At 38.3% G+C, this 13,876-nt stretch overlaps 1 protein-coding gene across 1 annotated transcript in view; it reads right to left on the bottom strand.

The window, feature by feature from the left end:
• The window catches only part of IRAK3 (interleukin-1 receptor-associated kinase 3), a 125,765-nt gene that overhangs the window by 64,010 nt on the left and 47,879 nt on the right, over window positions 1–13,876 (bottom strand). Inside the window, exons 2-6 of the mRNA XM_006886067.1 lie at window positions 13,458–13,640; window positions 8,285–8,290; window positions 7,323–7,381; window positions 6,463–6,517; window positions 3,781–3,932 (exon numbers count right to left, since the gene is read on the bottom strand). Coding sequence (XP_006886129.1) covers window positions 3,781–3,932; window positions 6,463–6,517; window positions 7,323–7,381; window positions 8,285–8,290; window positions 13,458–13,497 — 312 coding nt within the window. The 5' untranslated portion in view covers window positions 13,498–13,640. The remainder of the gene's footprint in view (window positions 1–3,780; window positions 3,933–6,462; window positions 6,518–7,322; window positions 7,382–8,284; window positions 8,291–13,457; window positions 13,641–13,876) is intronic.

Below are 13,876 nucleotides of genomic sequence, written 5' to 3'. Positions count from 1 at the left end.
TTTCAGAGGTCACAGAAGAAACTGTCCATCCTTCTCTCGTGGAGCAGCTGGTAGCCTCAAACCATGTGCCTTAAGGTTTGCAGTGCAGCTTCTTGCCACTAGGCCCCCATAGCATCAGAGCTCGTTCACACGCTCTCTCACACACTCTCTTGCTCACTCTCTTTATGTGTATTTCTGACTGGGTGGCATAACAAGAACAGCAAGTTTCATAGTTAACTTCCTCTGAAAACTGAAAGGGCTGGTTTCTGTTTATGCTAACCTAACATACTAACTTTTCAACTGCTCAAAGCATTTGAGCACTTGGAGCTGGTGAGCAATGTGGACGTCAGGCCTTTCCTCAAGCCTGATGGACCAAAACTTGCCTTGTGAGGTTTCCAGGTAACTCAGCTCTATAATACAGTGCAGAAGTACAGCTCTCACAAATCAGTGGTCTTTTACCACATCAGTCCCACTGAGAAGGATTACTCAAATTAATATCTCACTTATTACAAACCGGTGTATTAAATCTTTCCTTGTAAGCTTGTGAATGTGTGTGTGTGTACACACATACACATGTTGGGACAAAGGATGGGGGAGAGATAAAAATAGAGGGCAAAAGTCCAGCCATCCTTCTATATAACCACCTTAAAAAGGAGTTAAAATACAGTGTGGAAACAGGGATGGTCAGACTAACTACATCACCCCCTGAACGCTTACTACTATTGTTGTGTGTTGTTGAATCAGAACCAACCCATAGCTGACCCTCCAGTGCATTTTCAGAAGCCTGGAAGGAGATTCCCCATCCTTCTACACAGCAGCTGGTGGATTCAAACTTTGTGCTTAAGGGATTGCCGCACAGCTTTTATATTTTTTTAATTGATATTTTAATAAAAATTTATAGAGAACTTGGATTTACATTCACTCATTGTTGCACATTTTCCTCCCTCCCTACCCACCCCCAGTTCACTTTTCTCTTAGGAAAAAAATTCTTTCATTGTTGCACAATTTTCTCCCCTCTCCTATGGTCCACTTTGCTATGCAGCATTTATTATGGACTGTTGTCATGCAAATAATTTCTAATCATATATTCCTTTTAAACAGTTGCATCGTCTGTTTCAATGCAGTGTACATTATTTATCCCCTCTTTTCTTAGTTTTTCCCCAACCTCCACGTCAGTATTGTTTTATAATAGGGGCATTATGTAGTATTCTTTTGTTCCTAAAATATTTCACTCAGCATAATGTCCTCTAGGGTCACCCATTTTGTATACATTTTATGAGTTCCCTGTTTTTTCAGTGCTGCATAGTATTCCATTGTGTGAATATACCCCAGCTTCTCTATCCACTCATTTGTTTATGGGCACTGTGGTTGATTCCATCTCTTTGCTATTGTGAACAACACAGCAGTAAACATTGGTGTGCTTGTATTGGTTTGGGTGGCAGTTCTAATTTCTTTAAGGTATATTGTCAGTAGTGGAATTGCTCAGTCAAATGGTGTTTCTATTTCTTTTCGAGAAAGTGCCATACTGCCTTCCATAGTGGTTGCACTCCCACCAATAGTGAATAGGAGTTCCAGTTTCTTCACAATCTTGCCAGCATTTGTTGTTTGCTGCAGCACAGCTTCTTACCACTATGCCACCAGAGTTCCCGTCATTAATTCTAGTGAATATCAACTAAATTAATAATCAGAGTACATGTGCTTCAATCACTTCATCCAACAAATATTTATGGGTAAACTACTTTAGACCAGGTCCTGAAATAAGGCACTGAGACACAAAGATAAATAAGGGCTCTTCAAATAACTTAGCAATCAGTAGAAGAGGGGGTGAAGGAAATCAGCACTATAAGATAATGTGCCTCTGCTGTGACTGTCACCAAGCCAGCGTGGAGGAGTCAAGGACAGTCAGAGAAAAGACACTTGTCTCTGGGACAGAAAGGAATGAGGAAAACTTGGGCCAATGGCATTCCATTCTGAAGGCAGACTCAGGGAGAGAAAACTCTGACAAAGTATACGACTTGGTGGTAGTTGCAATGGCGAGATAGTGGATGCAGTTTTTAGGGAGATTTCCTTCAGTGGAACTCAGTCAAAAAAGAGTTCAGATGAGGCTAGGTACACTCTGATCCTAAGAAACAGGGTTCAGTAGGGTTTTATTAAAGGTTTACTGCATTCCTTTATTAGATAACTCATTCTTTTTAATGTCTCTAAACTGGAAACCTTGGTATTTCCACTCTCAGTACCTCAGAAGCTTCTCCTTCTCTAATTGGGAAGTCTTTGCAAAATTTTTGGATCCATCTATCACGTTTTGAAACAGTGGAGCAAAATGAAATTTGAGCAAATGGAGAAAATATTGTAATAATAATAAGGCCCTGTAACCTAAGGTGCAAAGTAGGCAATACCTTCTGCCCTCCTTTTCCTTCACTTCTTTAGTCTTATCTGTTGCATCACCAGATATTGTGCATTTCACCTTATCCCTTAAACATCTTCCCAGCCTATCCCTCTGCTCTCACTCACAAGCAGTGGGTTACAAAACTAGCTACACATTTGAAAACTTTGAGAACCCTTGAAAAAAGCAATGCAGCTGCCTGCCACTGCCACCCCTCATACTAAAATGACCAGTTGCTTCTACGGGGTTAACTTCTACCTCCCCCTCCCCTTTTTTAAAGGACAAAACAATGTATTATCAACTTTGTACCTAAATCAGTATAAAAGAAATAAATTAAAAGGATAAATATTGTATAAGAACACTATAGAGGAACATTGGAAAGGCTGATCACAATCACCTTAAATGATTCTAATATGCCATGAGTGCTGAGAATGGCCTGCTACTCATTTCTTAGTTTACACATTTGAAATAAGGCTCTGCCAGATCTTTCTGTCTCCAGTCTAGTTCTTATCATCTTTCCACTGCCAAGTCCTAGTCCATCATCTAATTTATAGCAAAAGTTATAGTTCAAAACCACAAATACAGGGTTTCCACTTTCTTGCTCATAAACTGTCTTTCTAGTATTATTGGTCACTACCTTCCACTCTGTACTACACTTTATAATGATTCGTTAAGTAAGTCATATACTTTCATACACGCAAGTCTAGGTTTTTGTATGTACTAAGAAAGGATTCCCTCCTAGTAGCTTTGGAGATAACACGTTCCGGCTGATTCCTTGAATCCAGATTTCTATGCTCCAAAACTATGAGGCAGGGAATTTCTGTGGTTTCAAGTCTCTCTCTCTCATTGCTGCTGAGTTAGAATGGATTCAGAGTTGAAGCTCCACCAAGTTTCAGAGGCTGTAAATTTCTTGGGAGTAGATTATCCATCATTACCCCTTAGTGAGGTCCAGCCTTTGACTTAGCAATGCAACTCCTTGTGGACTAGGCCACCAGAGCTCCCTACCTACTTTGTAGTACTTTGTTTTATCAGCCTTAGGGAACTATTGCACTGTCTGCAATTGGGATTGTTGGTTGACTGCTTCTTCTGGAAGCTTCCTTCTTCCCATCCTCCTAAACTGTGATAAAACACAGTTCATAACTTGACCATCTTAAGCAAAGTCCCAGAAGTCCATCAAGACTTGTTAGAAAAATATTTTTATGCAGTAAATATGGATCTTGGAAGGATTTAATATCCATATTTCTCCAAATATGCATTTCTTTCTTAGTCATTTCTTTAGTTAAATGATGTCATAGATCATATTTCAATTTATGACACTTTTTGTTAAAATACATCTCAATAGTGCTGAGACACATTTTAATATGATATATGAGCAAATAAATGGGATTGATATTCTTAGATAATAAATCTTTCCGTACCTGTTTAAATAATTTAATGGCATATGGTTCATTTTGAATCTCCACTTTGTAGACCTCAAACATCTCCCCTTCTCCGATGCGGAAGTCTTTGTGGAAATTTTTGGTTCCTTCTCTGATGTTGTGAAAGCTGATGGAGGATGTGAGTAGCAGCCCTTAGGAAGACAAGCCAAGAGAAGGTAAGTTATTGCTTCTTTTTAAGAATCAAAAGCGTCATTATAGAAACCATTTGTTGTTGTTTTATGCTGTCAAGCTGGAACTAACTTATAACTGATCCTCTGGTGGGTTTTCAGAGGCAATAAATCACATTGGAGGAAATTGCATATCTTTCTCCAACAGAGCAGCTGGTGGGTCAAATCATATAGCTTTGGGTTGGCAGCACAACTCCTTAACACTAAGCCACTAGAGCTTCCTATATAAACTATTTAGACTAACATATTAGAGACAACCCCGTGGACGATTCATAATGGAGGATGCAGAACCGTAAGTGAAGCCACAAAAGTGGCAAATGTCATGGAGTTTCTCTACTCGTTAGCTAGGGCTGACTCCCAGCATTCCAAAAAGAGCCTTTTTTGGTTATACAGATAGTAACATTGTGATTGTATCACATTTCAAAGAGATCAGAAAAAAAATTTAGTTGAGAAAAATTTTCCAAAATAATGTCTTTTATAATTATGACAATGTATTGCTGCTGACCCAAGATTACTCTAAACCCGGTAAGAAACTATAGAAGTAGACATCTTGATTTGTCTAAAATGTGTAACTTCAAGATACTACTTTTCATGAGCCAAATTGTCTAAGTGTTTACCTTCTACAGAGGAAATCAGGAACTTGCTATGTTTGGTGTGGGAGCGGGGGTGTTAGCCATCCAAAATGGAAATTGGGATAAACATTTAAAAGGCAATCTAATACAAACTCAAAAGAAAAATACACACCCAAGTATATTTGCACAACTAATACAAAATGCTCTCTAAAGAGAGTAAGAAACTGTGCTGCAATTCCAAAAGCATGTGGTTTAAAATCCATCAGCTGCTTCTTGGGAGAAAGATGTACAGTCTGCTTCCATGAGATTAACTGCCTCTGAAAACCCACTGGACAGTCAGCTATGGGTCGCTTCTGACTTAACATCACACAACATCACTGGAGAACTGAAACCTTATCTAACTTTCTTCATCCTCTTTTGAACCAAAGGAGCAATGACTGACTAAGATTAGAAAAGACGGTTGTAAGTAGTTAATTTTATCAGAGTAACTCCCAGATGAGGCTAATTAATTTGGACTTTGTCCACCGTCACTGAGAAAGATCTTATAAATCAGTTGAGCATCTCTGCTTTGTAGTAAAACCTTTCAGAAAGCCAGAATCTGTGTAAGGTGGAAACTTGTGAGAGAAAACATGATGTTTCCCACTAAAGCAAATATTAGGGGGGAAAACCATGTGCACCTTGTTAAAAACAAGAAAACAAAGAATTCCAAGGAGGTTTGGGCCTCACTTTCATAGTATAGACCTATAGAATGTAAACTCAGGGTTTATGCCAATGAAGCAACTTAGATACAAACTGGTCAAGCCAGAACACTCATTTTCATTTGTGTTCTTTTTTCCAATAATAAAACTATAAGTAAAGTGTTTCCTATAAGTTCTGTGAGTTGTTCTAGCAAGCTATTGAACCTGAAAGATTAGTGTAAGCCCCAGATAAAAAAATGTGTAAGGCTGGGGATCCCTGAATTTGTAGACAACAAGTCATAAATGAGGGTTCTGCGGAGGTTCCTGAGCTTACGACTGTGGAGAGACTTAGGGGCTGGAGGATTATACCGCATAACTAGTGGCCCAGGGACAAGTGGTTAGTGTCAGAAGAAGTGCTACTCGTGCAACTGTTGCCAAAACTGAAGTGGAACCTCACCGAATGGATTTGATTGATCCAATCTTTACAGTTTGGGCAGAGAAGTGAAAATGGGATTTGTTTGATTTTCCACAGAGGAAAAAATTGACTTTTCATACTGGTCCTCAACAGTACTCTGTAATCATCACCAAAGATCCTTGTAATTTCTGTGACATTTTCTAGAACTATTTAAGACCCAATGAAATGTAAAAACTATTTTCTGTGACATATAAACAGCACATTTTGTTAATAAACAATAGAAAGCCCCACTAAATTGAGAAACTACAATTATATCTTAACTTGCCAAGCATCAGTCAGGGAGATCCAGCGATACAAAGGTTAAGTGTTCAGTTGCTAACCTCAAGGTCAGTAGTTGAAACCCACCATTGGGTTCAAAAAGGAAATATCTAGTGATTTGTTCTTATAAATATTGTCCTTGAGTATAAAACCATTTAAAAAATAACTTCACTCAAATCACAACAAAATAACACAAAGATATCCTTTAGCCTATGGGAAGGTGTTACTCTGTCCTAAAGTTTCCAATCTATTATTCATAGGGTAACTGTGACTTATAGTAAAGTCATGGCACAAAACAACAATTATAAAAACGTTATGTCACAAAAAAACCCCAAACCACAAAACAAAAACAGTCAGTCACTATTAAGACCATCTTCATGTCTATGAATAATTTCTACTTGATCTGCATATTCATAAATACACGATTATTGATATTTCTCCTTTTAAATTCACTTAAACACATTTTCTTTTTTAAAAAAAGCTTTTAAAAAAAGACTTTGTTTTCTTTTTACCTTTTTTATTACATTCAGGAGCAGGAACTTTTCCCACTGTGACATTTGTTGTTTCCTAGGAGAAGAAAAACATAATAAAGTAATTGTATTTCCTAAGTTTAGAAAGAACAGAGAGTTCCTCAAGAGACGTGCAAAGCTCCCCCGGTAAACTCCAGTAAAATGAAGTGGAGTCTGCTTTAGAAGAAAGTTTGTAGAAAGCCATGTTCCTTCACTTCACTCAACAGCATTCACTCCTACGTACATTCAAGACTTCCATTATCAACTGTGAGAATTAAAGTATCAATGTCACGGTCCATTATAATCAATTTTAAATGACACCTTATGCAGTATAAGCCATCAACACTAATTCTCTAATTGAATAGTAACATGAGAACCACTAATTGTTCTTGTTGTTGTGTACCATAGAGTCAGAACTGACCTACAGCTGACTTTCTGACAGGTTTTCAGAGGAGGTTAATCAAATGGGAGGAGATTGCCCATCTTCTCCCGTTGAGCAGCTAGTGGCCTCGAACCTGTGCCTTCAGAACTGCAGCACAGCTTCTTGCTACTAGGCCACCAGTGCTCCCTAAATGACTAATTAGAACAGGAAATTTTGCATCTGAGGTAAGAGGAATGCATAACCCACAGCATCCTCAGTAACTCTATCTTAACTCCAAGAAAGATCGCTGAGAGGAACAAGTGCTTATCACCTTAAACATTTCTAAATCTCTGATTTCCTGATTCCTTACCTAAGGAAAGATTCCAAGAACTAAGGCTTTCCTGGTTTTAAAAAAAGGGGTTCTGAAAAATGCAGCCTTTTTCTGACAATTTCATCCTCTGTGCTCGAGTTCAAGGGTCATTTTCTGTGCCACACACTCTACCTTGGGTGGTATGCTTGGAAATCCACCTCCTTGATGGTTCTGCTCTGAGGGACTCAAGCCTGCAAGTAAAAGAGAAATAAAGACACCTCTACATCATGTTTAAAAGCACTATGTCCCAAATAAATATTTTGTCTAAAATGTCTGAGGCAAATATCTTCATGACAATGCTCATTTGTAATTTCTGTTTTGTTCTCATGGAATGGTTAAAAAATTACATACATAAAAATATGCTAGAGGTAAAAAAAAATTATATACGTGACATTAGTTGATCATGATTAAATATTTTAAGCATATTTTTGTTCATTTAAAACATGGACTAAAGCTGCTGTTAAGCTGGTTCTGACTCATAGTGACCCCACAGGACAGGGTATAACTGTCCCGCAGTGTCTTGGGCTGTAAGTTTTTCTGTGAGCAGACTGCCTGTCATCTGTCCACAGAGGAGCCGCTGATGGGTTTATACCACTGACCTTTTGCCCAATTCTTAACTTCTTGTACCACTAGGTCTCCTTAAATCATGAACACTTACCTTACACCATTGTTAAACATCTATACAGATATTAAAATATTAAGTAGAAAACTCCAAGGATAAAAACAGCACACAACGTTTTTTGAGCTGATAAAAACAATTTTTTTTTAAGTTTTCTCCCTTTGTGCCCAGGACCTTCTTTTTTTAAAAAAAATTTTTTTAATCATTTTAATGAACATTTACAGAGATTTTGGATTTTCATTCATTCATTGCTGTACTTCTATCACCGCCCAGACCCCCCCCCCCCAGTTCGCTCCTCTCTTTGAAAAGTAAAATAAACACTCCCTCCCTGGTACACAATCCCCCTGCACCCCTCCCACCGCCTCAAGTACATTCCACTGTGCAACTTTAATTGTGGACTCTTGTGATAACCATAAGACCCTATCATTTTTACTGGATTTTTTGCACTCATGAACGTTTACTGCCAAATCAGAACAAGCTCCTGGTGAATCTGCTAGCGGGTTTTCAGAGGCTGTAAATTGCACAGAAGATTGCCTATCTTTCCTCCCTGTGGAGCTGCCGGTGGTTTGAAATGCCAGAGGGCTGCTGCCTTTGGGTTAGCAGCACACCTCTCTCAGAGCTCCCTATTTTTCTGGACATATGCTCTAAATCATACAATTATGAGATTATATTTTTCTAGTTCTTTTTAAATTGCATTTTATGCCATGAGTCATTGTTGTTAAGTTCCATTAGAGAAGGTTTTTGTGTGTGGGAGTAACCACCACACACTCCTAAACACTTAACTGTTGTTGACTTGATTTAGACTTCCAATGACTCTTAAGATAGGGTAGAACTTCTCCATAACGTCTCCAAGGTTGTAAATCATCATGTAAGCAGAGTATCATAGTTGTTTCCATGGAGCAGCTGATGGATTTGAATCGCCAACCTTTTGGTTAGCAGTTGAGTGTATAGCTATAGCACTAAAGCATTCCTTCAATTCATCCCAATTATCATCTAGTTTTTCTTGGACTGCAGACTAGTGTTTCTTAGGTAATTTTTTCAAGTATACTACTAACAGAAGAGTAGAAATGAATGATGTTGTTGTTGTTATGTGCTGTCAGGCTACCTGCAACTAATAGCGACCTTATGTACAACAGCTCTGAAATTCTCATATCCTGAGCCACAGACTCTGACACACCTAGCCCCAATGCCCTAGTTACTGTATCAATCCATCTCGTCCAGAGTCTTCCTCTCCTGTGCTTTCCCTCCACCCCTCTAAGCATGATGACCTTTTCCGAGGACCAATACCTGCTGACCATGTGCCCAAAGTATTTGAGACAGAGCTTCAAAATCCTAGCCTCCAAAGAAAAACTTGGTTTCAACCTCTCCAAGACAGATGGATTTATTTCTTTGGTGGTCCATGGTATGTTCAAGACTCTTCTCTAGCACCACAATTTGAAGGCATTACTTTTTCCTCTGTCATCCTTAGTCATGGTCCACTTCTCTGATGCATAGCAAGTAATGGTAAAGACCATAGCCTGAATTAAGCGTACCTTGGTCTTTAGACTTTTCAGTACTCTAGAGAGTTCTCTGACAGCAGATTTTCGCACTGCAATTCATCTTTTGATGAATTTCCTGACTGCTGGTGTTAAGAGTGTTGATTGTGGAGCTGATCAAGCTGTAATTGTTAATAAACTCAATCTCTTCTCCATCTATCATGATGCTGCCAGCTGGCCCACAGGTGAGAATCTTTGTCTTCTTGATGTTGAGCTTCGGAATCCATATTGAAGACTACAGTTCTGATCTACTGCAGCAAGTGCTTCAGGTTCTATTTAGTTTAAAAAAGCAAGATTGTGTCATCTGCATTATGTAGGTTGTTGATGAATCTTCCTCCAATCTTGATGCCCATATCTCCTCATAAAGCCCTGCTTCCTGAATGATATGTTCTGTGTATAGATTGAAAAGGTATGAAGATAGGATGCATCCCTGACACACTCCTTTCCTGATTTTGAACCATGCATTGTTTCCCTACTCTGTTCTGAGGACTGCTTCCTGGTCCAAGTATATGTTTCATATGAGCATAATCAAGTGTTCTTGGATTCCAATTTTCCTCAAGGTTAGCCACAATTTATTGTGATCCAAACAGTCAAATGCCTTTGCATAGTGAATGGAACATAGACACTCCTCTGGTACTCTTTGCTGTCTGCCAAAATCTATCTGACACTGGTAGTAATGTCTCTAGTGCCATAACGTCTTCTAACTCCAGCATCCATTTCTGGTAGTTCTCTGTCAATTATCCAGTCGTTTCTGGATAATCTTCAGTGGGATTTTGCTAGTATGTGATGTTGGATAATTGCCCTACTCTATCGGGTTACCTTTTTTTTTTTTGGAATGGGAGTAAATATGCAACTAACTATTCCAGTCACTTGGTCAAAAGAAATGGAATGCATAAATATTGATTTATTAGGAATTGGAAAAATGAGATGGATTGGCATGGGACATTTTCAAGTAGACGATCATATGATCTACTACACTGGAGATGAAAAGGTAAAAAAAATGGGGTCACTTTCATAGTTAAAAAGGCCATTTCTCGATCCATCTTGAAATACAACATTGTGAGTACAGGATAATATCCATATGCATACAAGGAACACCTGTTAATCAACAGTATATTTTATTTACTTTTCTTTTTTTGTGACTTGAATGAAGGTTTAAAAGGAAATTAGTTTCTCATTCAACCATTCATACATCTTTTATTTTATTTCATTCATTACAATGCCCACAATGTCATCCCCTTATTGAATATTGCTTTCTCTTTAATTCATTAAAGTACACACACGCAATGTGTATATATATTGTATATATGTTGTTGTTGTTGTTGTGTACTGTCAAGTAGGAGCTGACCCATAGCTGATTCTCTAGTGGGTTTTCAGAGGCAGCTAACCGAACAGGAAGAAATTGTTCATTCTTCCCCCACAGAGAATCTGGTGGACTTGAACTGTGAACCTTTAAGCTTGCAGCACAGCTTCTTCCCACTAGGCTCTTCTTTTGTAGTTTGAATCCACCAGTGGATTCTTGGGCGAAAGATGAGCAATCTCTTCTTGTGTGATTTTTAGCCTCAGAAAACCTTTTTGCTAGAGTCAGTTATGAGTTCCCACTAACTCATAATTAACGACAATTTCAAGGATGGGTTTTTTTTGTTTTAGAATAGGTCATGTCCCCCCACCCCTTATTTAATTTTTCACATGTGTAACAGACTGAGAGCCAGCCAAGAATATGGGATTTTGTCTACTCACAGTCCAGATTACTCTCCACTGCATAAATAAACAATGTAGAGAGTAAAAAGACCCTAAAGTCTATTCCACAACACTGAAGTATAAAACATACCCATGGGTCCTATCAAAATGGTATGAGTTTATGTTACAGACAGCAATCCACGTTGGTGATTTTAGACCCTGCGAAGGGTTTGATAATGAAAGGTATTGCATTTCTAGTTCTCAGGGCCTTGCTACATTTCATTTAGAGTTCTCAGGCTCTTAGTACACTTCACTTGACAGAGCAACTTCTTTACTAAAAACTAAGATAAGAAAGAAACAATGTGCAGAAAAGAGTGGATGGAGGACTAGTTAAGTACACAGATGATATAACGATGGTGGAAGCATATTGGCAAGTCTAATGTTAACAAGTAAAAGCTAAAAAGGAATAAAAATTTTAAAATACTCCAACACTATTTATCTTCAGTTTTCTGGTACAAACCTCTCAAGATTTCTCCTTTGTTATGTACAATACATTTTTGGGTGATAAAATAGGTTTTCTTCTGCAATAAGTATATTATTAAATTGTCATTGTTGTAGTGTGCCGTTGAGTCAGGATTACTCATAACTGACCCTCCAGTGGATTTTCAGAGACAGTCAATCATAGGGGATTGTCCATCTTTCTCGTGCAGAGCAGCTGGCTGATTCCAATCTCCTACCTTTGAGTTGACAGTACTATTCCTTACCGCTGAACCATAAAGGGGAGTTCAGTGGCCTCTTGGCAAGAAGCTGCACTGCAATCCCTTCTGGCACACAGTTTTAATCTACTGACTAAGACCTGACTCTCCAGCACATATTCAGAGGCTATATATCGCATTAAGGAGACTCGCCCATCTTTCTCCTATATATGTAAATACACAGAGCTAAAAATATACGTGGATTGAAAGAATCAAAGAATAATGATGTTAGCTCTAAAGAGTTTCCAAGCTAAGAAGCCTGTATCTGTACCATAAAACCCAACACTAATAAGTAGCCTTATGGTTGAAGAAAAGAGAAAAAAAAATCTAAGTGAAATACACAGAATACATGATACTTGGAGATTTACTGACAAAAAGAGTAGAGAAAATGTCATGAACTTTACATATGAAGCTGCTGTAAATGTAGACATGATGTAATATCAGAGACAGGTAAGATAAACTGAGAATTATGGTACTATGGAAGGAACATCAAACAATTTACTTAGAGGGTTTGTCATTTAAAAAGCAGTGAAGATCAAAGAGCCCCCTCAAATCACTCTGGAGGAAATGTTTGCACCAAAACATGGTGGGTAGGTATGTTGTGTGTCTGCACACTTGTGTATGAATCTTCAATTGTCTTTTTAACTTCTAATATTACAACAAATTATAGCAATATATATATTATCCAAATTTGATTTTGAGTGTGTGAGTGTGTGTGTGTGTGTGTGTGTGTGTGTGTGTGTGTGTGATTCAGAGTTTTAGAGAGAGAGAGTTGGAGAGTTGTTTCTATTAGCAAACGAAACCAAGACAAATCAATGCTTTTGGATTGTGGTATTGGGGAAAAGTGCTGACTATCCCATGGACTGCCAAAAGAACAGACATGTCTTCTAGAAAGTGAAACCAAAGTCCTCCTTAGAGGTAAGGATGGCAAAGTTTCATTTCACATGCTTTGGGCACGTTGCTAGGAGAGAGTATTCCTTGGGAAGCAACATCATGCTTGGAAAGGTGGAGGGTCAGTGAAAGAGAGGAAGATCTTCAATGAGATGGATTGACACAGTGACTGCAGCAATGGGCTCAAGTGTGTCAGAGATGATGAGGATGACACAGGAAAGGATTCAGATCTATGTTCATAGGTAGGCAATGAGTTGTACTTGACTTGATGATGCTTAATAACAACTTCAACAACAAAGGGTAAGTAAACAGTTTATAAGTAAAAGTGGAGGGGGAAACCCCCCAACAACTATAATATGATAGAGGGGAAAAAAGGTGTTGTAGTAAGTTAGACAACAGAAAAAAAAGTATGAATTACAAAACACATCTAATTTTTTTGCAAAGGGCTCTCCAGATGAAAGCCAAAGTTAAGGAATCACTGACTCAAAGCCAGCCTAGTGCTTAGTTCTTGATTGACAACAACAGTTAATCTCTTATGGGGCTCTGATGGCTTGGTAGTAAGAAGTTACACAGTGAATCTAAAGGCACATGATTTGAATCTAACAGCTGCTCTGTGAAGAAAGATGTCTATTTCATCCTGTGCGATTTACAGCCTCAAAACCCACTGTAGGTCAGCTTTGAGTTGATTTTGACTAGATAACAAACTGCAACAACAATCTCTTGGGAAAAAGTCAGTCTTTATACTTCCAATTCTTATAAGAGTCACTTTATAAGAAAAAGTATTTACCATGGTTTGTGATTAAATGAACAGCTCGATGATGACCCATCTCCTGGAGAATCTGTAAAAGGTCACCGATGGTCTTGTTTTTCTGTGCCCAGGACCAAAGTAATTCTCTTGTTCCACTTTTACCTTGTTCTACATACTTTTCGATATGACGAACATCCAGCCAGCTGTTTGAAAGCCGCTCCGCTGTAGAAATGACAGGAGAAGCAGAGAATAGGTCAATTTTAACAAAATGTTTATTGTTGTTGTTTACTTTTTTGTTTTTTTAATCCAATTTTTTAAAATTCATTTTAACGAACATTTACAGAGATTTTGGATTTTCATTCATTCATTGTTGCACTTTTTTCTTTACCCCACCCCCACCCCCCAGTTCGCTCCTCTCTTTGAAAAGCAAAAGATAAACTTCTTTGTTGGCACACAAT

The sequence above is a fragment of the Elephantulus edwardii genome, unplaced genomic scaffold (assembly GCF_000299155.1).
Source record: "Elephantulus edwardii isolate Elephantulus edwardi_28Jun2011 unplaced genomic scaffold, EleEdw1.0 scaffold00047, whole genome shotgun sequence".
NCBI lineage: Eukaryota > Metazoa > Chordata > Mammalia > Macroscelidea > Macroscelididae > Elephantulus > Elephantulus edwardii.
This window is presented reverse-complemented; position numbering and strand designations above follow the sequence as displayed.